This window comes from Pomacea canaliculata, linkage group LG9 (assembly GCF_003073045.1).
Source record: "Pomacea canaliculata isolate SZHN2017 linkage group LG9, ASM307304v1, whole genome shotgun sequence".
NCBI lineage: Eukaryota > Metazoa > Mollusca > Gastropoda > Architaenioglossa > Ampullariidae > Pomacea > Pomacea canaliculata.
The window spans coordinates 20,167,947-20,192,778 of record NC_037598.1 but is presented as its reverse complement, the minus strand read 5'-3'; the positions used below and the strand labels follow the sequence as shown (position 1 = coordinate 20,192,778).

General features: G+C 36.5%; 1 protein-coding gene across 5 annotated transcripts; it reads left to right on the top strand.

The window, feature by feature from the left end:
- Positions 1–23: 23 nt before the first annotated feature.
- LOC112572953 (putative glycerol-3-phosphate transporter 5) lies at positions 24–15,005 on the top strand. 5 transcript variants are annotated; one of them, XM_025252960.1, is made up of 15 exons: positions 31–348; positions 1,030–1,146; positions 1,922–2,014; positions 2,381–2,461; positions 2,893–2,961; positions 3,166–3,291; positions 3,843–3,902; positions 4,260–4,332; positions 4,931–4,945; positions 9,232–9,301; positions 9,841–9,931; positions 10,467–10,561; positions 11,539–11,699; positions 11,910–11,984; positions 12,756–15,005. In XM_025252960.1, exons 1-15 carry the CDS (start codon positions 343–345, stop codon positions 12,941–12,943), a joined length of 1,320 nt encoding a protein of 439 aa, XP_025108745.1. In that variant the 5' UTR covers positions 31–342; the 3' UTR covers positions 12,944–15,005. The 5 variants fall into 5 exon arrangements, with proteins under 5 accessions (XP_025108748.1, XP_025108745.1, XP_025108749.1 ...); XM_025252962.1 differs by having other exon boundaries at positions 47–273; XM_025252963.1 differs by lacking the exon at positions 3,843–3,902 and having other exon boundaries at positions 24–348.
- The last annotated feature ends 9,827 nt before the right edge of the window (positions 15,006–24,832 follow it).

Here is a 24,832-nt window from a genome sequence, read left to right as displayed (position 1 = left end):
TTTTAAGCCTACTGAAATGATATTTTTTTGCATTTCAAAGGTGTGTACAAAATGTTGTTATTCCACTTTGTCGTCGCCACGTAACCGCCAATAACGAAACGACGTCGGGTATCGAAAAAGTGACACGGACAGGCTTACTCAAATACCTCTTACTTTCGAAAAAGAATCGGAAGACTTTCAGCTGTAGGGAAGAGTGTGAACAAGACTAGTTCTGCTGTGAAAATGCTCACTTGGATTACAAATTATGCAACGTAGTTTCTTCATTTTGACGAGGTGAGATGTGACAGCCAGACGACTATCATCAAATGCGGAGGAAATAACCGTTAGTTGTTGTTTCTACTTATGAAGGTATATATCTGAAGCAGTTTTTACAGCTGTAGATAACATTTAGTCTATTGTGTGATGTATAGTCAGTGAGGAGAAAGTTCAATGGAAACTATAGTTCGTTTGTGCACATGCACTTTCTCGTTTGAAAATCATTTGATAATGCTATTTCTTTATTATTTCTTTTTTGTAAGTGAAACGCTATAAAAATGTTAAGAAAGAATTGACGCCAGTAGAATTAAAGTTACTTGTGTGGCTAAAACATCAAAAATGAGCAACAATGTTTTCATTTATTTGGTTCCCCACTTTACTGATACAAGATAGATCAGGAGATAGTGTGACAGAAGTTGATAAACTGGTGACTGGATGAAGTATGAGAAAGCGGCTTAAAAATTTAATTCTTTTTACTGCGTAGTGCAGATTTGCAATAGTTATTAACTGTACAATTAAGTGGTTAGAATACATGGCTTTTCTTCTGGATGGTTATGAAACTGCAATTAGAATTTTCTAATATTTCATTGTTTATAATAATTATTTTCCTGATTTAATACATCGGTAACTTGAAGCGCAATCAGAATCAAGATTCATTTTGTTTAATGATTTCTTTACATAGTGATTGCATTGTTACTTGTTACATTTGAGGATAAATTTGGTTGGCAACTTGTTCTCACTTATCTGAAAGCTTTATTTTCTGTTCATTCACAGGAGTTGGGCATGCTTCAGTATGGAGAATTCAGGTCTGCGAAGTCAACAGGCATTATTTTTGCTCTTGGTTGGATTGCATATGGATCGACATACCTTCTACGGAAACCCATTGGAGTGGTAAGTTTGGAGAATTTAAGTATTTGAACTGCATGCTATACTGGGGTGTGAGCGCAGACAAAACAAAATTAGAAATGCTTAAGAAGAAGCGGAAGAATTTCTTGATGTGTATTACTCCAGTATATAGTAATGCAGAGGTTATTGCATATTGCTTAAAGTATTGCAGCTGCCAACGAAACTTTTACACAGAATTTTATGAAATGCTACTTAATTGGCACCATAAAAATAAAATTACTTGGATACTTTATGTGATAATTTTTCATTGCAAATATGTTTGGTTGTGTATAGGAAAGTCAAAGGGTTAGATATGCCAAGGATTGTGTTATGAAAAAATTGAAATAAAGATTGATGTACTGTTTCCACCAAGAATTGTCAGAGTAAACTTAACTTGAGCTCCAGATTTGCACAATACAACTCTTTTAAATCTCCCAAATTACATGCAAGTTGTCTAGCATACTACATATGTGTGAGAGATGTACTCATAAATTTCAGGCTAAAGGTGTCTAATTTAAATCTCCCTTAATTTTCACTTCTATTGTTGTTGTTGTGGAAACTGTCGTTTTAGTATGGAAGAGAAAACAGAAATGCACTTCATATTATTTATATGTCCCAAATATTCTGGTTTATGAGAAAAATACATGTCCAAAGAATTCTGCAGTCTAATTTCAGTATTCAGATGCTTCCTTTTAATGTCATATATCAACTAAAGTTGACATTTTAAGAGAAAGATTACTGCTTTAGACCAATGAACTAAAAAGGGAAACATTTTTTTCAGATTAAGGCAGATCTGGAAAAAGATCTTGATCTGAGCAAGAGTGCTTTGGGGTGGCTAGACACTGCTTTGCTTTTGCCCTATGCTGTTATGCAGGTATGAACTGCCACATAGTTTGAACTCATTGGCATTTATTCATCCATTTCTTCATTCATTTGTTTTATCATTCATTCACACATACTCTAAAGTAGGGCTGTTATCAACTGGTTTTGTTACATACAAAATTGCCGAGAAAATTTTAGCCGTTAAATTTTTATACTAATTTTATTTTCAAATTTCTTTCTCTTATAGACATTATAAAGCTCAGTTCGTAAAATATCAGCATGACTGGAACAATCTTGTAAGATGTTTCTGACTCAAGTTCTTAAATATATCATTAATCATGAATGCAATAAGTAGATGATTGTCAGACTTCTGCTTATTCAAACATTGGCAGCTGCAGATATAATTTTAATATTCCAGATGGTCTTGGGTCAGTTAGGAGACAAGTTTGGTGCAAGACAGACCTTTGGTATAGGGTTGCTGCTGTCTGGTCTCTCTATGGTGATCAAAAGATATTCATTTATGATTCTCTAAGTGTAGTGACCAGTTAGTTGTGTGTTCATTTGCATATGTATGTGTATACAGAAAGTCTTACTTTACAGCTAGATCAAGATAATTCACAAGTGTTTGTCTTTTTACTATTTTATAGTAAGACAAATTTTGAAATGATAGCAGGATTTGAACAATCATATTTACCTTTTTAGAATTTATAATTTTATAATGTATATACTCATATGATTAGAGAAAGATAGAACAGAAAAAGATGATTACTGTAATTTTGTTTCTGCAATGTCTTAAATAATAATGTTTAAGAAAAACAAACACAACGATGGAAGTAAAAATTGTCTTCACTGCTTTTTAAGAAAGACACTATGTGCAATTTCCTAAAATATGCTGTATTAACATTAATATTCATATTCTGCATCTTACAGATTTCATTTGGCTGGTGGAATAATTTCAATTTATTTTGGGTTCTTTTGTTCATCAATGGCACAGCTCAGGTGAGCAATTGAACTGACTGGAAAATTTTGATTCAGACTGGTAACAGTTTGGTAAATATAGACCCTCCCTCTCTTTCTTTCTCACCTGTTCTTTCTCATTCTTTCTCTCTAGCATCCAATTAATGAAAATAGTTACTAATTATTTTTAATTCTGTTATGTTGCATCAAAGATGGTCCCATCATCACTACATTGACTGTTCACAGGCTCAGTGCTGGCCTAACTGTACCAAAGTTCTACTATCATGGTTCTCTGATGAAGTCCGCAACTCTATCTTTGGGATGTTTGGCACCTGTGCATTTGCAGGAGGAGTGATTGGAACCATGCTTGCTGTGAGTTCTCGTAACATAAAATTAAGTTTGAACATTTTTTTTAGTACATTTTTATTTTGGTTCATACATTCTCTAAATGGATTAAATAGTTACTATAGCAGTATCCCTGCAAATGATAAATTCTCACTGTTATAAAATTGCTGATCAGTATGTAATCCAGGTATATATTCGTTTTTGGGCAGCTGTTCAGCAATGTCTCATCTTCTGTCATAGGAGAGGCCTTAATCTATTTGAAACCCCATTTCCCAAAGGCATAGAAAGAATGATTCTCGGAGTATATAACGTGTAGCACCAAGTGCAAAACATAATCATTTTCATCTAGACAGCAGTCAATACAGCAGCCCTCCAATGTATTTGTCATCCTAGAAGTTTTCTCCCTTTCCCACTATCAGTTGAGTTCATAAAAAAATTATTATGAAAGTACAGCACTATATCTCAAATAAGCAGAGCTTAAAGGGGGTATATGAGCTTTCTGGGAACGTTTTTTTGTTTGTTTTGTTTTTCCATCGTTTTTGATATTAGTGTAATTTGTTGTAACTGTCATGTGGCAGGTTTACTTGCAAGCTCATAGTGGCTGGCGAGCGGTTTTCTTTCTGCCATCAATAATAGTTGTAAGTTTTGGGATTTTCCCTTTCCTTTTTTTTAGAGTTTGTGGATTTCTGTTGAGAATGCCATTTTATTTGTGTCTTATTTATTGATTATAAAATAATCATGAGTTTGACTTTCCTTAGCAGAATACACAGAAATGTTTAGCTTTGCATAATTTGATTAGTTTATATAGATGATCTTTGCCAAATATAGATAGATGACAGTTCAGCTGTACTTGTTGGATGATTTTTGTCCCCCTTTATTTGATATCAGGCCTTTTTGTCTAATTGGGTAATTCAGGACAATTTAAAAAAAGATGATCATAGGTCTGAATTAAGAGTCTGAGATTATGATTGTTTATTATTGATTTGTTTTGTTAGTTACTGGTTGGTGTCGTCGTGCTGCTTTTCTACAAGATGCCAGAGGATGTGGGAATTACAGTTTCTGGCAGAGGTAGGGCATGCTTAAGTTGACCTCCCATAAATGGTGAGACTTGGATGAAATGTTACTAATTAGTCTTAGCAAGGTATACTGGAGAGCAGTCATTTAACAGATACCCATCCATAAATAAATGTGTACACACCCACACACACACTTCTAATAAAGGCAGTAGCATGGAGAGAGAGAGAGGTGAAAAGATTTGAAGATTTGGAAAGGTAAGGTGTTATAGTATGTTGGTGCAGTGATCATGCTTTAACTCTACTCAGTAGCAAATGCATTGAAAAAGGGTCTTTCTCCCAGTCCATTACTCTCTTATTTCTAAATTCTGTGAACAGATAAGGACTTTTACATAAAACCTACTGTTCAAGAATCTTACAGTGGCAAAAAAATCAGATAATTTTGTGCACTTCTTTAATTGCGAAATTTGCACAGCTAAACAAAAATGGACTATAGTCAGTAGATTTGAAGCATCTGCATGATTGCTTGTTTATGAATGATTTAGTGGCCTCCATTACACTTCACGATCCATTAGATATCACTGCATGATATTAAAGTCCCTTCTGTGACTGTTTCACAAATCACATATAAGAGTTCAATGCTTTTTTTCCAGATTCAAAATTGAAGAGTAAGTCATCTTGAATGCATAGATTTCAGTAGATTAATAGATCATATGGGGACGTATGCCCTCATATATTTTTTACTTTATTTTAATGTAGAAGACAAATATGTCATTAGTCACTCAGGTCAAAATTTATAAGGCTTCAGGTTGTTGTAATCGCATTGAGTTTTGTATCTGTTACTGGGTGTGAAGCTTCTGTTTTACAGCATCTTAAAAAAAAAGTGCCTTGCTTGTAGGATGAACTCGTGATCATATGTGCTTTTTGTATTTGCTTTCTTCTTTCATCCTCTATTTCATTATCTGTTTCACTCTTGTTATTGAATACTGATGAACCACATATAAGATCATTCTGAAGCAGTCTTCTTTTTTCCTCCATTAACAACTTTTCTCATATGTGTCCTAAACAAATAAGTATGTGAAATAGTATTCTCAGTTGTTCAGTCCTTGGTATTCCAAATCTCCAAAAACTATGACCTACACTGAATGAAATGTCAACTAATAAAAGAATAATAAGAAAAAACTCATGATTTGCTTGGGACACATTTATAATTATTAAATGTAAGGCAAGATTTGTATAGCACAAACTCACACTCGTAAGAAGCATGCTTGTAGTGCTTAAGAAAAAAATGCAAGAATGAGAAATGGACAACATTTGACAGAAGAACAAACAAATAATATATGAACAAGGAAAGGATAAACAACAGTACTGATGATTATGGTGAAAACATACAGAAAACACAAAGAGGAACTAAGTAACGACAGATTACCATGATTTTGCAAAAGAAGACAAGTGGGGAAGCGGAAAAGTGGGTAATGGCGTGACAAAAGACTAGCGTTGTGTGGACTGTTATTAGGAGTAATGCTTAAAGAAGAGGTACATTTTTAGTGCACATTTAAAGGATTCTATTGTAGGTTGGTGGCAGATATGGAAAGAAAGAGAGTTCCATTGTTTTGCTGCACAGTAACTAAAAGTCCTGTAACCATACTTTTTAGTTCTGGTGATAGGAATAGTTAAGAGATGGTCATCAGATGAAGAGCATAGTTTTAAGGAGCAAGCTTTAAACACTTGAAACAAAATAAGACATGAACAGAGTAATCAGGTAACAAGAACTGAGGGGGATTGGAAGGTGGACAGGCATTGTGTGGACTGTTGCTAAGAGTAATGCGCAAGAAAGAGAAATATAGGTCAGTAACATGAAAGAGAAAGATTTTATGACAGTCTATATGTTTTCAAAAATTATTTAGAACTGCTTAGTGTTACTTTCAAGCTGACTTCCAAGAATCAGAAACAGGGCAGGGTGTCCGTGGCCTGCTTAATGCTATTTGCATCTTATTTTAAGAAAGAGATTCTTAGCTCTGGCTAAAAAATCTGGCAGTCTGTTGTAGGACATAATGAATTTTGAGTGATATGTTTTACTAAGACACTGTATCATTACAGTATTGAATAGATTTAATGATTTTTTTTTCTCATCACCTGTATTTTTTGCTCTTACAGTTAGAGAAAAATAACATTCATGGAGAAGTAAGCAAAAGTAAGATTTCTTAAGTGCTGCTGCTTTGCATCATAAGCTGCTGTACAACCTTGCCTGTGTGGTGCTTCATTGAAACTGAGACAATTACCCCAAAACTCCCACAACTGCTGCTTGTTAAAAAAGTATTTTTTTTTATGAGTTAATGACTGGTAGTTGCCAACTCTGTGCTTCTGTCTTCTAGTCGTTTTATATGCGCCGTCATCACAGTGTGTATGGCTTTGTATTATGATAGTGTATGGATGGTGGTAGAAGATAAAATATTAATATTTTTATGCTTTAAATAATAGAAATGGAATATGTATTTGATGGATTTCTTTATGCTGATCATCTTGCTACTGTAATGTTTCTGCTATTTTTTCCACTGCTGTCCACCTTGTACTTGTAAATTCCATTGATGCGCTCAGTAATACTTTAGAGTAAGTTCTAATAACAATATTTTATGAAGAAGTTGGTGGTGCAGCATGCTCAAATCATAATTCATAAATTAATCATACAGAAATGCCATATAATATCTATTTGTGTGTGTATATATTTTACACATGTATATCTTTATATGTATATATCTGTATGACTGTCACCTTTAGCATGCACAATGTAATCAAGATAAACTGATTATGCAGTAACCCCACTATTTCGCATGTGCAAAAGCAGTACATCTGAAAACATGCAGTATTAATGCTATTAAATTTTAATCTGCTTTTCTACTTATGCCTTCCTATCTGAAACAGATCAAGAGATTAAAAATGCCAGTTTTTATAATTATAATAGTTGTTAATGCTTTAAGCTAATAAGAACTTCAAAATTAGGGGTCTTTTGCTTTGAGCAATGTTCTATGGCAGCATCCAATCAGCATTTAACAGTTTTCTTAGTGCCATGTGCAAACCAGAGAAGGGAGGGTGAATTTACACGCTTGGCATAGCTTAACGCATTCTTTCACTGTGAGGTCTTTTACAAGGTACATTATTTCAGTTTCATTGACATGGATAAAGAGCGATTGGAATCAAAGAGAAGTTTTGAGTCTAAGTTAATGTTACAGTAGCCGGCTGTTGCCGAAGAGCAATTAATGACTAGTTAAAAAAAAAGTGGGTAGCAGAAACAAAACAGCACAAGTTAGCCTGCTTAGCGCATGAAAGAGTGTTTGGATTTGCTCTGGCTCCTCCTTCTTTAACCATGCATTGGTGGAGAGAACATTTGCCAGCTCTATTCCCGATTGAGGGAAACAGTGGACAGGATGGGTGAAGTGGTTTGAGAGAATAAAGCTCTTTCCATTCATTTGAATTGTAAATTAGATGCATATTAACTTACACATAAACGGATTATTAATACGCACAAGCATAAGCCTAATTTGATAATTATTAGGGGCTTTTGATTAATGACTTGTTAAAACAACAGTTAGGTGACTTATTTCTCTGTGTTTGCACAATATATTTTATGGACTTAAATTTAATAACATGTACAGACACACACACTCTTCTTAATGGTAGAAAAATGTTCCCCTTTTTCATATGTGTGTGTGTGCATGTGAGTGAGGGTTTGTAAGGCTCTCATTTCCAACTGTTATTTCTGTTATTTTGAAGTTAGTGTTTGATGCTGCAACACTCCTATTTTATGCTACTTTTTTTCCAAACCTACCAAAGATATTCAAGTTTACACTATAAACAGTTGTTTGTTCCTTGTAGTGACACTTGCATATTCTAATGATTTTTCACACATGATGTAATATGGGGATCTAGCTGACTAAACATGGATCTTGAAATCCTGATGCAAAATATCATCCACATATTGTTGAGTTTGCTGTCTGCATGAAGTTCTCTCTATTGTTTGCAGCTGTAATTTTTATCTTTCAAGGTTTTAGGCATTTACCTTTGAGAAAGTACATAACAGTAACTGTCATCCTGAATTTTAAATTTACCATTATGACAGTTTTGTAAAAACAACAGTGATCTTTTCAACCTATCTTCTTACATTCATGTGTCTCTGAAAGGCAATTGAGTAGCTAACAGACGAAAACCATGCTTCCACTTTAACCTCCGACTAGTGTGTACTGTGCATAGGCTGAATAATTGATGAAATACCCTCATTTTAGGGACCATTATTGACCTAAAGCTTAATATATTTTTTAATCTTATCTTATGAAAGTAAAATTAAAGATTAAAGTTTAATTCTACTTGTATGATCATACAGACTTTTAAAATTCATTTTGTTTTGTTAGGCATTCTGTAATTTTTTAATGTCATAATGTTACAGTGAGAAATACACAACAATTCTGTTTACCCCAGAGCTCAAATGAATTTTATTTTTCCATAAACTAGCATCCTAAAAAGATTGTTTTCTTTTGTTTTTTATGGTAATGTAGTAGCTTAAATGATGAAGAAAGAAAATGAAGTGAAGAATCAATTTAGAGATTTCTGATGACCTAAAAATATAAAAGATAAAAATACAAAAGGGCAAAATGTTACCTAATTATCCTGTAAGACATTGATATAAATAGTATTCATTTTTCAGTTGTGCATTTAATCTTGGATTTCAACAGACATTTTACTCTTTAAGTTTTAATGAATGTAAACGATCACCATGAACTATTTTTTTCTTTCTTGGAAAACTTCCCCAAAAGAATTTTGCTTTTTATGTCAACATTACTGAAAAGTGCCTTTTGGTTTTGTTTTCATAAAGGGAAGGTATACAATTCTGTCATTTTTTTATACCAATTACATTATGAGGCTAAGTAGATTTGTACAGTGTTTATTATGATATGTGCAGTGACAATGTCAGAAAAACCCAGTGGACAGGGGACAAAGAGTATGAGTTTCTTGCAGTTGTGGAAGCTTCCGTAAGTAATCAGCATTGTGATAGTTTGGCTTAATGCCAGTGATGGTTGATTATTTGTTGTTTAACTGGCATTTCTTCTTTCTCCTCATCTTTATTGTATATTAAGGCAGAATGAGCAGTTGTAAAAAGAGAGATGAAAAGGGAGCAAAGATGAAAACAGTGAGAGTAGGTAGAGAGAGCCTTAAAGACAGATCTTTGCATCAGTATGTAATTGGAAAAAGTAACATTTTAAATGATATTTCACATTAAAAATGAATAGAAAACCTATAGTGAGATAACAGGCAGTGCCAGTATTGAAAACAAAAAGCACAATGTTGATTAAGAATTTTTAATAAGCCTTAGTCGTGTCATCAACCAAATGGAGCAGATGGGCCTGAAGGCTATGTACTACTGCAGCACAATCAAACCTACAGTGCTGACAGATATCCAGCTAAATAACAGATTGACCGTCTAGCATGCACTTATGTGTGTGTTGGGGGAGCTTTTAGCTCGATTCTGATGCAATATTAGAATCATCATCAATCATTAAATGTCTGCCAGAATGCTGATGGAGGTGGCTGTGGCAGTGTTTTGCCTGAAAGTAGTTCGCTACTGTATGTACATGTGGTTGCCCATGTACCTCCTGCAACAGGTAAGTTTTTGGCTTTGCAAGGCTGACAGAGATCATTCAAATATCTTTAGTCTTCTTTTTCCTTCCTTTTTTTTTTATTTTTGTGTTTGAGAGTGTATGTAAGGCTATGTAAAGCTAATATTACAATTTTTAAAATTTTGTGGATAATTTTCAGTTAACCCTAATAATACTATTATTTATTTTTTAAAAAAGTAAAAAGTATAAAAGGAGAACTTCAGTAGATATTCTTTACAAATTCGTTTATTGACTTTAGATGCAAAGGTACTCGTATGCACACATGTGGATTTACTTGCAGACACACACAAATGCACCCATACACATGAACATGCATAGGTGCATGCACACACAATGTCACCCACACATAAACGCCTGCGCATATGGGCCCCTTCCCCCACCATAGACACACATGTAAAAAGAAAATAAAGACATTCAATTACTTATTATTTAATCTTCACTTGCTCTATGACTGTAGCATATGTTTTTATTTTTGTATTTTTATTTATTTTATTTTATTTATTTTATTTTTTTGCTGCAGCTAAAATATGAGCAGAGTACAGCAGGCATTCTGTCCACCATCTTTGAAGTTGGTGGAGTTTTGGGTAGCGCTCTTATTGGCTTCATCTTAGACAGGTGTCTGACTTTCCAGAGATTTTGTTTTTTTGTTTGGCTTGATGCATTCAGTAGTTGCTGTGCTACCTCGTTCCCTACTTAGTCTTTAAATATCTTTGGTTTCATGTCCTACACTTTAAAGCTGTGCAACTTGTATGCTGGTGAGTAATTCTTGCACACTTTTATGCCTGCTTCATACTGTGTCTAGTTGAAAGGCTGCTTGCTCCTATGAAAGACCTTAAATAGTTAAAGACTATTGTAACAAAATGTTACATGTAATGTGGAAGAACAAGTCAAGTAGAAAGAAAGTAACAGCTGGCTGTTAGTTAAAATCATATGATTATTTTAGGAATCTTGTTGTTTCATATAATTGCAGTAATGATTTTTTTTTTAAAAAAAGAGAACTTTGTGTGCATCTTTTGTCAAATGCTTACTGTAGTTCCCAGTGCTTGATTACTTGTGATGACACAAGTTTGGTGGCTGAACAGTTGGTTCTTATTTTCAATACAGTGAGGCAAAAGCACCAATTCCCCTCTCATTACTTGTAATTTATATCTCTCCTCTTTGTTCCTTCATGTTCTTGTATTGCTAACCACAACATTTTCATATATGTATGATGTTCTTGTTTGTACTCAGTTGTGACATCTACATCACATGGCCTCTTTCCTCACTGCCCCTGGTCTCTTGTGAAGCACATCGAGTTTGCCTTGTGTAGGGACATGCACAATACAAATCCTATTATTATTATTATTTTTTTTAATTCTTCAAACAAACGATAAATAATAGCCATCAAATACTATAGATACTGGATAATTGTCTAAACAAACTTTAATAGTAGTCATAGATGACAACAAACTATAATAGACTGTCTCAAATCTTTTCCATAAAGCAAAACATGTGATAACTTGTTTATCACTAAATTTGATGTGGTGAAGCAATTTATTTGTACTTAACAACACTTTAAAAATCATGCTCTTTTGTTATTTTTTGTTTGGCAGATATTTCCAGGGCAGAGGGTTGTTTGGCACAGCACTCTCAGTCACTATGTCGACAGTTGCTCTTGTGATGTTCACGTTCACAGGGTCCTGGGGTACAACGTTCAATGTAGCTTTTCTCCTGCTGGCAGGTGCTTTCAATGCAGGACCTGACACAATGCTAGGTACACAATTTCAGAGCTTTCTTGGTGTCCTTGCTTATAGTCATTCCCACAGAACTTGAAGTCAGTGTTTTCTTTATACTATAAGGCATTGTTGGTGACAGAACGAGTTATATACATTTTCTGTAATTGTTTTATATTTGCTGTAGATATTTTCACAAGACTGTTGACAAGAACCAAAATAAATGATCAGATTAAGAATTTATATTTCAGGGGGTTCGATTCCTGCAGACCTGGGAGAGAAATATGGACAAAACGCAGCTGCTGCAACAGTGGGCCTTGTTAATGGTGAGACTATTGTAATAATAACTGTATTGAGTTTAAAGATGATACTAATCATCTTTGTTTATTGTGTAAAAGAGACATTGATCATTTCTGTATAAAGCCTAGACTTATTAAATCAAGATCCCTTGTACAGGCTGCTGTCATATTTGCATATTGTAAAACTATTTTAATGATTTAGACATCTGTTCTGAGAAATCAATTTTCATTGTAGGTAAGAAATATTTTCTTTAAGGGGAGTTTAGTAAAATGACTATTTGCTGAAACAAGTAATATCATTCCATGAGATCTTGATGTAGAAAATAAATTGCTGTTAACTTCTTTGAGCTTTCAGCAGTCAGACAATGTGGGAATACCATGTATGCATTTACTTGAAGGTAAATTTTCAAGTCAACAAAGGAAGAGCATATATCAAAGCGTTTCATCTAAATAGCTACACAAATCCTCACCAGAATGGTGGACCTTGACACCAGAAGAATTAAAATATTACAGAATACTTCCTGCTAATAGTACATGCTTCATGCTCTGGAATTAGAAATTTTATCTGGAAAAGTTAGTTTAAAACTCCAGAGACCAGAGACAGTTCACACAAGGATCAAAACATTAGACCAAAAATATTAGGTGTAATCAGCTGCTTCCAACAAAGGTACCTCAATAGACTGAGCAAAGACCTTTTGTACTCAAAGATTTTTATACAGTATTTTAGTGCTGTTGTCTAGCAAGGACGTACCAGTGCTATTGGCTGCAAATTTATATGTAAATCATGTTCTCATGCAGGCTTTGGTAGTATTGGACCTTGTATAGAGGGCCCTTTGATAGGGCTGGTGGCGACCTGGTATGGCTGGACCAGTGTCTTCTTCGTGATGACAGTGCTCTCAGCATTTGGTGCCTTGGCAGTCTTCAGAGCGTCTATGATACAAACACGCATTAATCTGGAGAGATTGCAGAACATAAACCACATATAATTTATTACAAGTTAAAGTATATTTGAAAAGGCTGTCATTTTGCATTCCTCATGACTTAAAGAACAGGGCAGGCTTTAAAAAATTTTTTCATATACTTGTAATATCTTTCTCAATATTACAAATACAAAATAGTACTTTATTTATGTAATTATATTATGTATATAGTGTTGCAGCACAAGGACAAATTTTAAGGCATAATAATAAAAACTATTTAAATTCTGGAAATGCTTTTCATATTGCCGATTTTATTATGAAACTGTTCTAATGTGTTGACTATCAAGCATGCAATGGTCCATGTCAAAAATGTATTTTTCATTTTCACAGCAATCTTACCCTTTTTATTGTTGTCATATACTTGTGCAAACTGCTGCATTTTTCTCAAGTATTTATTTCAAATCAGTTTTACCATTACATATCTTTTGAAGCTGCTATCCAAACACAGCCTAGTTCGTTCATTTGTGATAAGTTTGAGGTGTACATAAACAAAATGCTGCTGTACACCACAGCCTAGTTCATTTGTGATAAGTTTGAGGTAAACATAATCAACAGCTGCTGTACACCACAGCCTAGTTCATTTGTGATAAACTTGGGATTCACATAATCAAAATCATAAGCAGCTGGATTGGAAACAAGGTTCATATTGATAAATCATGCATGTTGGTATGCCCCTTTTGGTGTTATGATCTTACAGATTCTCTCCGACCACATCTCATGCCATACCTATGCATTGGATCCGTCTAAAACACTTTTTCTGTTTTGTTCTTAACGTCTGGGACAGTGACTGTTACCAACTTATGTTTAAACATTGATTCGTTTTTCAGTTCTTTTTATAAAGGTGTGCATTTATGTATTTTTTTTTAAGAGTAATGTTAAAATGATGCATTATGTTTCTAACTGCGTGTAATCTGGCATCAAAAGTATTATTCTGATCATCATAAGAATGGATTGAGCATGTGCACAAAGATCAAGCACAGGTCCAAAGTATATAGTACATTATTTAACAACAAGGTTTGCAGGTGGAGTCAGGAGTCACATGATATTAGTAATATCTGGGGCAGTAGTTATGATTTTCCTGCGAAATGCAGCATTGTTCTAGTCTCCTGCTCTGTATCAAACACTAGGATAAATATTTTTTTTCAGTGTCAAAGCTTTCAGGCAATTTTTATTTGTACACTCTTGATGTTCCTTAAGAGGAGCTGTTGCTGACATCCTTTCAAGGGGATGGCATAAGTATCTGAATTTTTACAAGGATGTTCATTGAAACTCATTCACACATTCTGACAGAGGCGTGCAATATTTCTCTGTGTTGCCGTTTTTGCTTTAAGGTATTATTGTGTTTGTGCCATGGAGGTAATAAGTTTTAACAATGGTTAAGCTTTTTTTTATTTTCTGAGGTGATCAAAAGTTATTCTGAATGATGATTTGATGTATGTAGCCTAAGAGAGTATCTGTAATTTTTTTTTTTTTTTTTTTTTTGGCTCACAGCTTGTATTTATTTTTCTCAAACATAGCATGCTACCACAGAGTAACAGCTCTCCCCGAGTCTGCAATATGGTTCACACCCACTGCATGATTGTTTGCCAAAGTCAGTTCTGTTACAGCAATTTTACTTTAGGTTTTATCTGTCTCATTTTTATATTCTAAATGAATTCAGAAGCTGTATTTATATTTTTCTCTGTTTATTTAATTTAGGTAATAGCATAGCAGGATTTACACAGATTCTTTATGTAAATTCGTGTCTGCACCCATAACACCTGTTAAAGCTACATGAGGCGAAGTCGCTTTACAGGTTTAAAATATTAGAACAATAAGCGCTATCCGTTAAATAAAAACTGTAATGAAGAAAGGATGTGTAAAAGTCTCATATTTATATCTCATTGTTATTATGGTACTATATATTGTATGTAATATTTATGTCATTGTTATTATGATACTACAGAACATAAGTATATTCCTTATTATTATGGGACTTTACGGTACTATATAGCACAAAGAGTCACTGTTTGTTTATTTTTCCATTTGGTTACTTGTCTACAATAAATATATGTTACATTTTAAAACAGCATCTTTCATTTTATGTCAAAGTTTGTCAGTGCGGTATATGTGTATGTATATGATTTTCAATTTTACCTTTGTGGGTCATATGTGAAGATATGCAATATGTCGGTGACATAAAAGTGAAAACTTTAGCAGATCGATATGTGAACGATTTCACGCTAAGAGGGTAATGTAATCCCACGGATGTATGTGAAATAAATGTCTGCTCGTCCACGATGAATCTGAGAGGCCGGAACGTGAGTTTCTCGTCCTGTCAGTGGCATTATGCAGGCTCTCGCCAGAGAATGTGTTTGTTCTGCTGAGACATCGCTGTTTTGTTTGTTAGTTAGGAAGAAGAGTTTAGTCTCTAAGCATTTCAAGTAATCCGAGCACCGTCTGCATCCGCTAGCTGAATGTCAAGGATGCAGATATGTCCAAGATTTTCACATCGCGTCCACATAAACTTCCTTTCTTACAGCCGGTGATCAGCCTTTGAAGGTCTCACACGTTTAAAGGCGCAGTGGAGCCTAAATTAAAAATGCAAGTGCTCTCTCTCTATATATATAGTATATAGTAGGTGCACAACATGTAATATGTGCGGGAAAGAAAATGCCAGGAAGCCAAAGCGTTACATTCACTATCAAAGAAAGATGAATATAACAGAAAGAGCGAGAGATTAAACAATTTAAAAACAAATGTTGGTGAGGGTCAGGGAGGAAATAAACAAGTGTCAATGCAGCGGATTCTGTTCTCGATGACTTTAGGTTCAACCATAAAATTTCTTCCTGTACGCGTTACGAGATTTAGACTAAGATGTCTCGCTTTTTGTTTTCTTTTTCTTCTTCCAAGCAAGGGCAGCAGTCGGTTCCCGTTAAAGCTGGCAACAAAACGAAAAGCTGATAGTCGGACCGAGAAGATTTTTTTTCTTCTTCTCGTCGTTTGCAAAGTTAAATGGTCAGCCCACATCTGGTGACAGATAGGGGCTTCATCTCCTTTTGTAAGAGGTTGTCAGGTCACATGGTTTTCAGAGACATAGGTAAAGACATCTTTGGAGTACCTCCGTCCTCTGGTCTTCCTCTTCGTAGCGGGAGATAACTGCAGGTGTCAGCCATGGTTGCCGGAACACATGACTGTTGATGTGGTGCATTCGGTGCTGATGGCCTTCTAAAGAGCAGTGCCAGCAAGGAACAATCCAGAAAAACACGCATTGCAACTACATCGAAATAACAAGTAGATCAAGGGGCCGCGTGCATGGAATGTCGCTAGGCACTAGCTGGATAGCTAACGCTTAGCATTCAGTTAAACTGATTTGACGTCATTTTTAGCTGAGTGCTGGACTTTACCTAAACTTTTGATTCTTTTACCGTGTTTCTTGACTATAGCTAAACCGTTTTTTTAAATACTTTTAAACCGCTTTAAATTTGTTAATTCATTTGGAGAAATAACAGTGTTTACCAACCAGATAATTGTGACGAAAGATTCTAGATATCTTGCACTGAAGCATGAGATGATGGCTGAACCAGAAAACTAGATGGCACACGCCGGGATAAGAGGGATTGCAAAATCTTAATACGTTTTTTAATATTTTTTGATTGAGAGGAAAAAGAAGTTGTCCTGCACCAAATTGTTTGGAAACTGATTCACAGATATTCCGCAAAGTCAGAAATTTTAAGCAAATAAAATGAAAAAAAGATGAAATGGAAATGAAAAGTGCTTTCTCTAGGAAAAGATTCAGCTGTGGGTAAGAGAAGCTAAACATGGTCAATCAAAGGAAAGCATTATCAATGTTTAGTTTGTGAATAGTCTCAACCAATCGCTAACGTCTTTTATTTCTTTCGGCCGCCAGGTGCTATCAAGTTGATGGCATTGTGTGCCTGAGTTACATTAACTGTAGGACCCATCGACAACCACACACGGTCGGTCAAGTTCTTAAAGAAAAAAAAAAGTATTTGACCTTCGATCCATCTGTGCATTAACAGCTTTTGCCCTGCGGCATTCTGTAAGGATTCTGAAAAGGACTAAAATATTTTAAAAAATAAATTATAAAAATAAAAGTGAGCAGAGTGCATGGAAAAGTGAAGTATTGAGGAGATGGAAACCATTGGTGGTGTTCTTTTATGTAAATAAAGTTTATGTCGGTTTGATGATAGCGAAAACATGAACTGCTAAAACCTAGGATGAAGACTAAACGGTAAAGACACATGCACGCACATGGACGACGGGGGTAAGAGACTGTTTAAAAGTGACCTGTCAGTGCCTGTTAAAAAACCCACAAAAACTAAACCCTCGATCGTCTTTTACTGTCGGACCACTTACATTTCTTCTCTTCTGTTCCTTCCCGACTCCTTTTCATTGTCTTTTTTTCTCAGATATCTCGCCTGTTTGTGTGTTGACAGCTGACCCTGGCAACCATGCATTTTGCTAGCAATGTCATGTACTTTGTTAGCAAATAGACTAGAACTGAAGCTCATACTCGCCTGTCCATTGAATGCACCACTTTAAAATAAAACCTTTGTGTGAGTGGTTGCTTGCGACCTGAGCAGCTTTCAAACCCTGAAGTCAACAAACGCTATTGAATTGTGGCGCTGCGTGAATTTTTCCCGGAGGACTGAAGCCTACTCCTGGTGATAATGTGAAAAGCAAGTTTCCAATTCGATAACAAGCGGCTGGTATTGTGGCGAGCAGGAGGGCGAGAAGGAGAATTTCTGAAAGGTGGAGATCGAGTATATCTGTGAATGGCCGACCAAGGGCTGGCTATCATGTAACCACACTTTTCAAAAGATTCGATCTTTCATGTAGTAAAGAAGAGTCAGACATATAGAGAGAATAAAACTGTTCAGCATTTTTATTCATTGGTAAATCTCCAATCCTGATATTACGAATGAAACTCTTCAGGAAGAAGATCGTAAGAGCGATGTTCAACTATGCTAGCTGAATGTTTGAACAGCTAATAATCTGGCTGACGGCTGAAAGTAGTCGACATAATAAGGACAATTATAAATCTTTTTTTACATTGAATATGTGTGCAAAATTATTTATTTAGCACCTTCCGTGCAGACACCCGACGCCAGTCTGCTTTAAGTGAAGCCCAAGGACAGGAGACTTTCTGAACATTTCTTCATACAAGAGAGTGTGTCATTGCCTCAGTGATCGTATTCCAAACGGCTAATAACTTCAAAAAAAGCACTTTACCTCACCAGATAGCCGGAATTTTACTCAGTAAGGATGCAAAACTCTGGAGGCTGTCTAACAGTGATAAGAGTATTTTACCTTTTCCTCCAATTCACATTCGGACAGCAGTTGAGTTTCCGACAGACAAGATGGGTGAAGACAGCTCTACAGAATGTCAGCTTCCATGGTTACAAAGCCAGGTACGAGCAAGTTTCTATCGTAAGGTGTGCAGTGGAGTGTCTACACAACTCTCCTTGCCTCTCCCTCTCATTCCATGTGTTACATCGCCGTTGTCTCATCTTTCTTCCCGGGTGTCGTTTGGGATTGATATGCAGCTTGAAGAAGGATACAACCACTACTGGCGACTCGAAGGTAATTAAAAACATTCCTAGCTCAGTTTACAGAAGATTAGTTATTATTAGTAGTTTCTTAAATATTTTATTCATTTATTATGCTAGTAGGGATCAACAGGTTGTGATCTTGGGAAACAAAATGAGGTCAAGATTTGAAGATATAAAAGAAGTGCTATACAAATTTTCAAATGATGAGCATTCTTGAACAATTTGGGCTTTGTTCGATTAAAGTAAGGATTGCATCTGTTAACATTTCAAAAAAATTGTAAAGATATTTGTTAACTAAAATAAATAATTGTTTATCTCCTTGTAAAACAATGATACAGTTTATACAGTTTACAAATTTTGGACTGTTATCTATAAAGTTCTTGAAGCTGTTCAAATTTGGTGTGTATTTGAAGTTAGTCGGAAGTGAATTCCAATTTTCAGCAACTCTTTGAGTTTAATAGTGGAACATTGTCTGATGAATAATTTTCCATTTGAATTTCTAGTAATGATAGTTTGTAATGCTAAGAAAAATACATGCATACCAACGCCATCGAATCCGTGAAAAATCTTGAACATTTAAAGTGGTCCCCTTCAGAGGCTGAGTAAGACATATCTTTACATTCTAAAAGTAATTTAGTAGCACGTCCTCTTATTCTTTCTACTAATAGAGATTGTCTGTTTAAGATCGGACTCCAGAGCTCATCGTCATAGTGCAAATGTGGGCACACAACTACTTTGAGCAATTTGTAAAACGTCTCTCTGTCCAAATAATTTCAAGTCCTCATAATTATTTTAAGATTACAAGATTTTGGGTCATATGCTTACCATCACTCGTTACTTTGCTGTCTGTTATGTCGGCAACCTCCGTCTCTCGATAAACACTTTGTGGCTGAAGAAATTTTTAAATGTTGTCATTGTTTCCCAGATCATTGTCCTGATGGATACACTTACAATTCCGAAGTGCATGTGTGCTACAAGCCCTCGGCAAAGACTGCCAAGCTATCCTGGATGGACGCATTCTATAACTGCAGCAACGAGAATGCACATCTGTTCATCTCCAACACCTTGGCAAAGCGCGACATCCTTGCTGCCTACATCAGGAACAATAGTATGTAAAAACATGAATTACCCCCGTAGCACGCCCTCCCTTCATTACAATAAATATTTAATGTACTGGCTACGAACATGACAGTTTTCCAGAATTATAAATTATTTTTCGTGCACTTGAAGGTTAGATGCTGTCAGTTGGTGGTAGCTTCTGTTTGAAGGCAAGCTTATTTGGTATCATTTCTGTAACATACATACTCTCGATGGCGCAAAAAGTAAATTGTGTATAAATGTTCGGGGACAATGTCTTTACTCGGCTAAGCTTGCACTCAGACCAGCACAGGTCAGAGGGAGGAAGGGGTTGGTTGTGGCGGTTCCCCTCACTCTCCAAGTGGCCAAAGAGAAAGGGACATCCACGTGGCAGAATGAAAGCCTAGTCACGTCCCCAAGCTATAACTCCAAGCAGCTGGCGTTGAAGGTCCAAGCCCGCCTATGGAACCGGTTGCCAAGGCAATCAATCAGAAAAGAAGAAGGGGAAACAGGATTGCCGACCCCAGATCTAGGAAAAGGACACGGCTTCCGGGTTAAAATGTGGCTGAATAAACTTTTTATTGGGCACCGTAGCTTTGGTCCACCGGTTCTGCACTTGACAAAGGATCCATCGCCATTTGAGCCTGAAACGGACGGTGACGAATTGCGGACGGGAAGCTCGTTGCTGACTTTTTTTTTTAAAGGGAAAAAACCGTTGACATTCGCGCCGCACTGAAGTCTTGAATTCGGGAAAGGAGACCCGGGAGCAATTATGCTGGTGACAAAGAGAAGATGCCCTCTACTGTGACCGCTTTCTCGGTCAACAGGGGAAGATGGCGACCGTGAGACCGTGAACGAGAGAGCTTTCTTTGTATCGAAGTCTCAGAAAGCTAGAACTGGATCGTGGCAGATTTGTGAGTGATGATTACCAGAAGGGAGTTATTTGAAGCATCAGGAGACCGGAAGGCCCAGAATTAGTTTCAGGGTTAAGGCGAAGAGCATCAACAAGAAAGTGTACTTACACGGGAATAGTGAAGCGACCCTGTTCCACTGAATTAGAGTTACTTGCAAAACCACTGATAAAGTGTGCTTCAAAGTTTGTTGTTGTTGTTGTTGTTGTTGTTGTTGTTGTTGTTGTTGTTGTTATCATAAATTAAAGAAGTTGCCAATTTTGAAATATTTTTCAAACTCTATTTTATGTCAAGTATGCAAGCGTGCGCGCCCGAGAGTCTTACTGGCGCTGATGGCGTCTTTGACTACCACAACGACCATGTAGGATAAAGCCTCTAATATACATTTCTAACCGAAATAAAGATGTCGTCGTTCTCTGACGCAGTTTGGAAAATGTCTTGTTTCAGATTTCACCTACATTCAGTTTAAGCTGGGAGGCAACGATCTCTTCCAGGAAGGGTGGTGGGCGTGGCTTGATGGCTCACCTGTCATCACCTGGTACTATACTCAGCCGGACAACGGTAACGGGGATAAAAACCAGCATTGCATGGAGAACACCCGTGAACACCCCGACTACAACAGCGATGGCATTTGCAATTCCACGGAGAGATACATCTGCCAAATCCCACTTCAATGAGCTGTTTGAAATATCGGCATCGTGACTACGACAACCACGACAGCGATGATGATGATGATGATGATGATGATGATGATGAACTTAATAACTTAGTTCTTAGTTTGAATGGAAGCCCCTCTCTTATTCTAATTAGTTTCAGAAGATTATTTTCTCTGTGTTACGAAAAAAGCGCTACAGGCATTTTTCGTAAGGAAAGAAAAAAAAAAAGGAAGAGGGAGATTTTTTTCTTCTTTGGTTACTGTCGTGAAACAGGCTCATAAATCCTTCGTCTTTTCTTTCTAAACACAGCTTAGACATTAACACTCTTCTCTTGTAACCCGATTTATGCAATCCGCTAGCTGAAAAAAGGCTACTTCACATAAACTACACGATTAGAAAGAAAAAAGTTAAATAAAAATCTTCGTGAACGAAAACAAGAAAATGAATCCAGCATCGACGAGTTCAAATATTAATTTCATAATATCAGTTATATTTATAATGACTATAGCTTTCACAGCAAATGCATTTTTTCCGCACCAGGTGTATGTTTTATTTACTTTTTCGATCACAACAATATTTGAACCGCAAAGTGAATAGTGCTTATATAATATTTCGACGAATCTGAGTATAATAAATGAAATAAAATGGTTAAATCTTCTGGTTTTCTTCTTTTAACATTTGAAATATAACGAATGGCAAAAAAAAAACAAGCAAAAAAAAAAACAACAACAACAACAAAACCACGTACATTATTTCTAAACAATGTCTATTCACACATAGCTACTTGCATTCAAAGATACATAAAATAACAACAATGATCCCTCACAACTTCAACATTATTGCCAAACTTTACTAAGTGACAGAAAATGTCAGTAAATAAGCTCTAATGTAAAAGCTCTCATGAATTGTCAATATTTAGTGTCTTCATATTCCCATCAAAGGAAGAAAGGCCCAATTATCCAGTGACAAACAGACTCCATTACTGGAATAAACAAAGGAGAGTTTTTCACTCCCCGCAGCTTTGCACAGCGCACACGGCATTTTCACATGTTGATGACATGCGCCACCAGTCCGCACCAATGAAGGAGAGAGAGAGAGAAAGGAGGAATTCGAACTTGAACTCGAACATTTTATTGACAAGGCGATTTCAGCCATTGTCACTGATACAAGATGAGTTTCAAATAGCCATCCTCTCACTCACCTACTCATCCAATCACTTATCCATTCATACCCCTCTCATCACTGTGTGTGTGTGTGCGTGTGTGTGTGTTTAAAGCCAAGAGCTTTTCTGAAGTTTCAGAAGCAATATGTATTCTTTCTTTCTTAGTATCATTATGTTTTAGTGTTATAAGTACACGAACTGAGCTGGCCTCTCCCATCTACCCCTCCATTGACTGTATCTTATCAGACCTGACTGAAGCCCCCGCCTTTGTTTCTTTTCTCATCTTTTATGCGATGTCGTCTTTTACACTGTGTAGAAACAGTGACGTCACTGGGGTGCACAGTTATGTTTTCCTTGACTACGGGAAAGGTGAGCTTGAAGCATTGCCATCTTCTAAAAATAAAACATACACAGTGTATATGAATGATAAATTGAATACCACAATACAACATACAACTGTCGCCAACAAAATATTTGTAGTTGTGAGGCCTTAGATGTATTTAATCTCTTAAAACATGTGATATGTGATAAAAAAAAAAAAAAATGATGTGTGTGTAAGCTATTTAGAGAAATGAAAATAAAAATTCAGTTTTAGAGATAGCATCTCTGATATACTTACATGCATGTATATAATGTGTTTTTATATTGTCTGTATGTGTGTATATTTGTGTGTATGTGTGAGAGAGAGAGACGATGTTTATTTTATGGCTAGTGTCTCGAAGTAAGATGGGGGTAATAAGTGCAAAGAATCAATAACTTGTACTGGTGCAAACCTATCACACGAAGAAAATGTTGCAGTCGGGTAGGTCTTTAACAGCTCACATGAGTTCAGAGTGAACTCTGGTTGACACGATCGACGTGAGCGTTAGAAAGTCAGGAGGAAAGCCAGTGTCCTCCAGCCACAGAGTCAACAGCCGGAACTGGAGTGACCGCATTTTGTCCTTTTCAGCAGCATCCGCTTCGATCTCATGGCGTGCACATGATACAAACTGTTCGGAGTTGAACCAGTCCCAGAAATAATTACTCACCCACCTGTATGCTAGGATAATCAATTGCAAATGAAACTATCGTATTTTGCAAACATGGCATTTAAAAATTTGGATGATGGCTTACACCAAGGAAGTTCTTTTTCAAAAGCATGAGATGGGATGAAGTTCTGTGGCGACTAGTTTTCTTTCTTTCTTTCTTTCTTTTTTCTTTTTTTGCTTGTTTGTTTGTTTCTTTCTTTCTCTCTCTCTCTCTCACAGATCGCAACGGAAGGGTCATGCTGGCAGATTCGGGGAGATTTTTTGCACATCCTAGGTGATGAAAATTGCTCCCTTTAAGTTTCACAAGCATACCTGTTTGTGATGTCCATGTCCTGACTCAGACCACTCGCGGACCACATCAAAGGGCAGAGAAGGGACATCGCCGATGATTTGTAGAGGAAAGAAACAATCATTGCGTTGTTACCTGCAGCCCTGTGTTCTTTCTCTTCTTTTTGTCGATACAAGAGAATGACAAGCATCTCGTCTACGGTGTGCAAGCAATGTAAACTAGCGCTCGTGTCGCTGCAGAGTTCCTGCAGTCGCCATCACACTTGAGGCACGTGACGATAGGTGTGTCACTGAGTACGAGTGTCTTCTACCTGGCTGCAGATAACGAGTTTGTTTACGAGGCGTGCATGATGGAAAGACGTGGATGACTACAACAGAGAGAGTGCATATCTGAGTTTGTATATGTATGTGTGTGTGCGCGCATGTGTGAGCGTTTGTGCTCTAAAGACAACGTTTAGGCTTCAGATATTTGTATTTTCTTGTCAACAATACAAGTAACAACAGCAACAGCAATAACAAGAATTAAAAGGAGAGAACAAGCGGTGATGATTATAGACATGGTGGTTGCTTAGCGACAGTGCAGTTGGAGGGGGGGGGTCAGATGACGGTGACGGTAGTAGCATTATCCCAAGAGCCCCAACAATCGCTGTGAAGTGCTTTCCTATCTGTGTTCAGTAACCCGTCTCTTAGACAACAAAGTGCCGACGAGTAACGGTACCCATGTCTGTGTTTGCCGAAGGATGAATGGCGCCCACACTTCGCTTCCTGTTCTTTCTATTCCTGACACAAAACAGCAAACAGGTAGAGCATGTTCCTTCTGAAATATATCCCAAAGATTTGCGCATAGTACAGCGGAAATGTGCAGGTGAGAGAGGCTGCACATGCGTGAGGTCATTACGTCGTCAGGGAGACAGCCAACTGGAAATGTAAACGTCATTGCAAACGTTAGTGACTTCACGATTTTGACCTCTTTCTGTGAGTTGAAGATGGGAGGGGCAAGCAGGAGAGGGTGGGGTGGAGGTGGACTGTTCAATCTGGTTTGAGAAATAGTAGTTTGCATCTTGAACGGACCGTGCGGCTGCTGACATTTTCACTTGTTCAAACGTACGAAAATAATAACTTTCTAGACAAATCTTGGGTAGACATTTTCCGCTTAATTCTGTGGTAGAGAGAAATTATGTTTGTTTGTTTGTTTGTTTGTTTGTTTGTTTGTTTTGG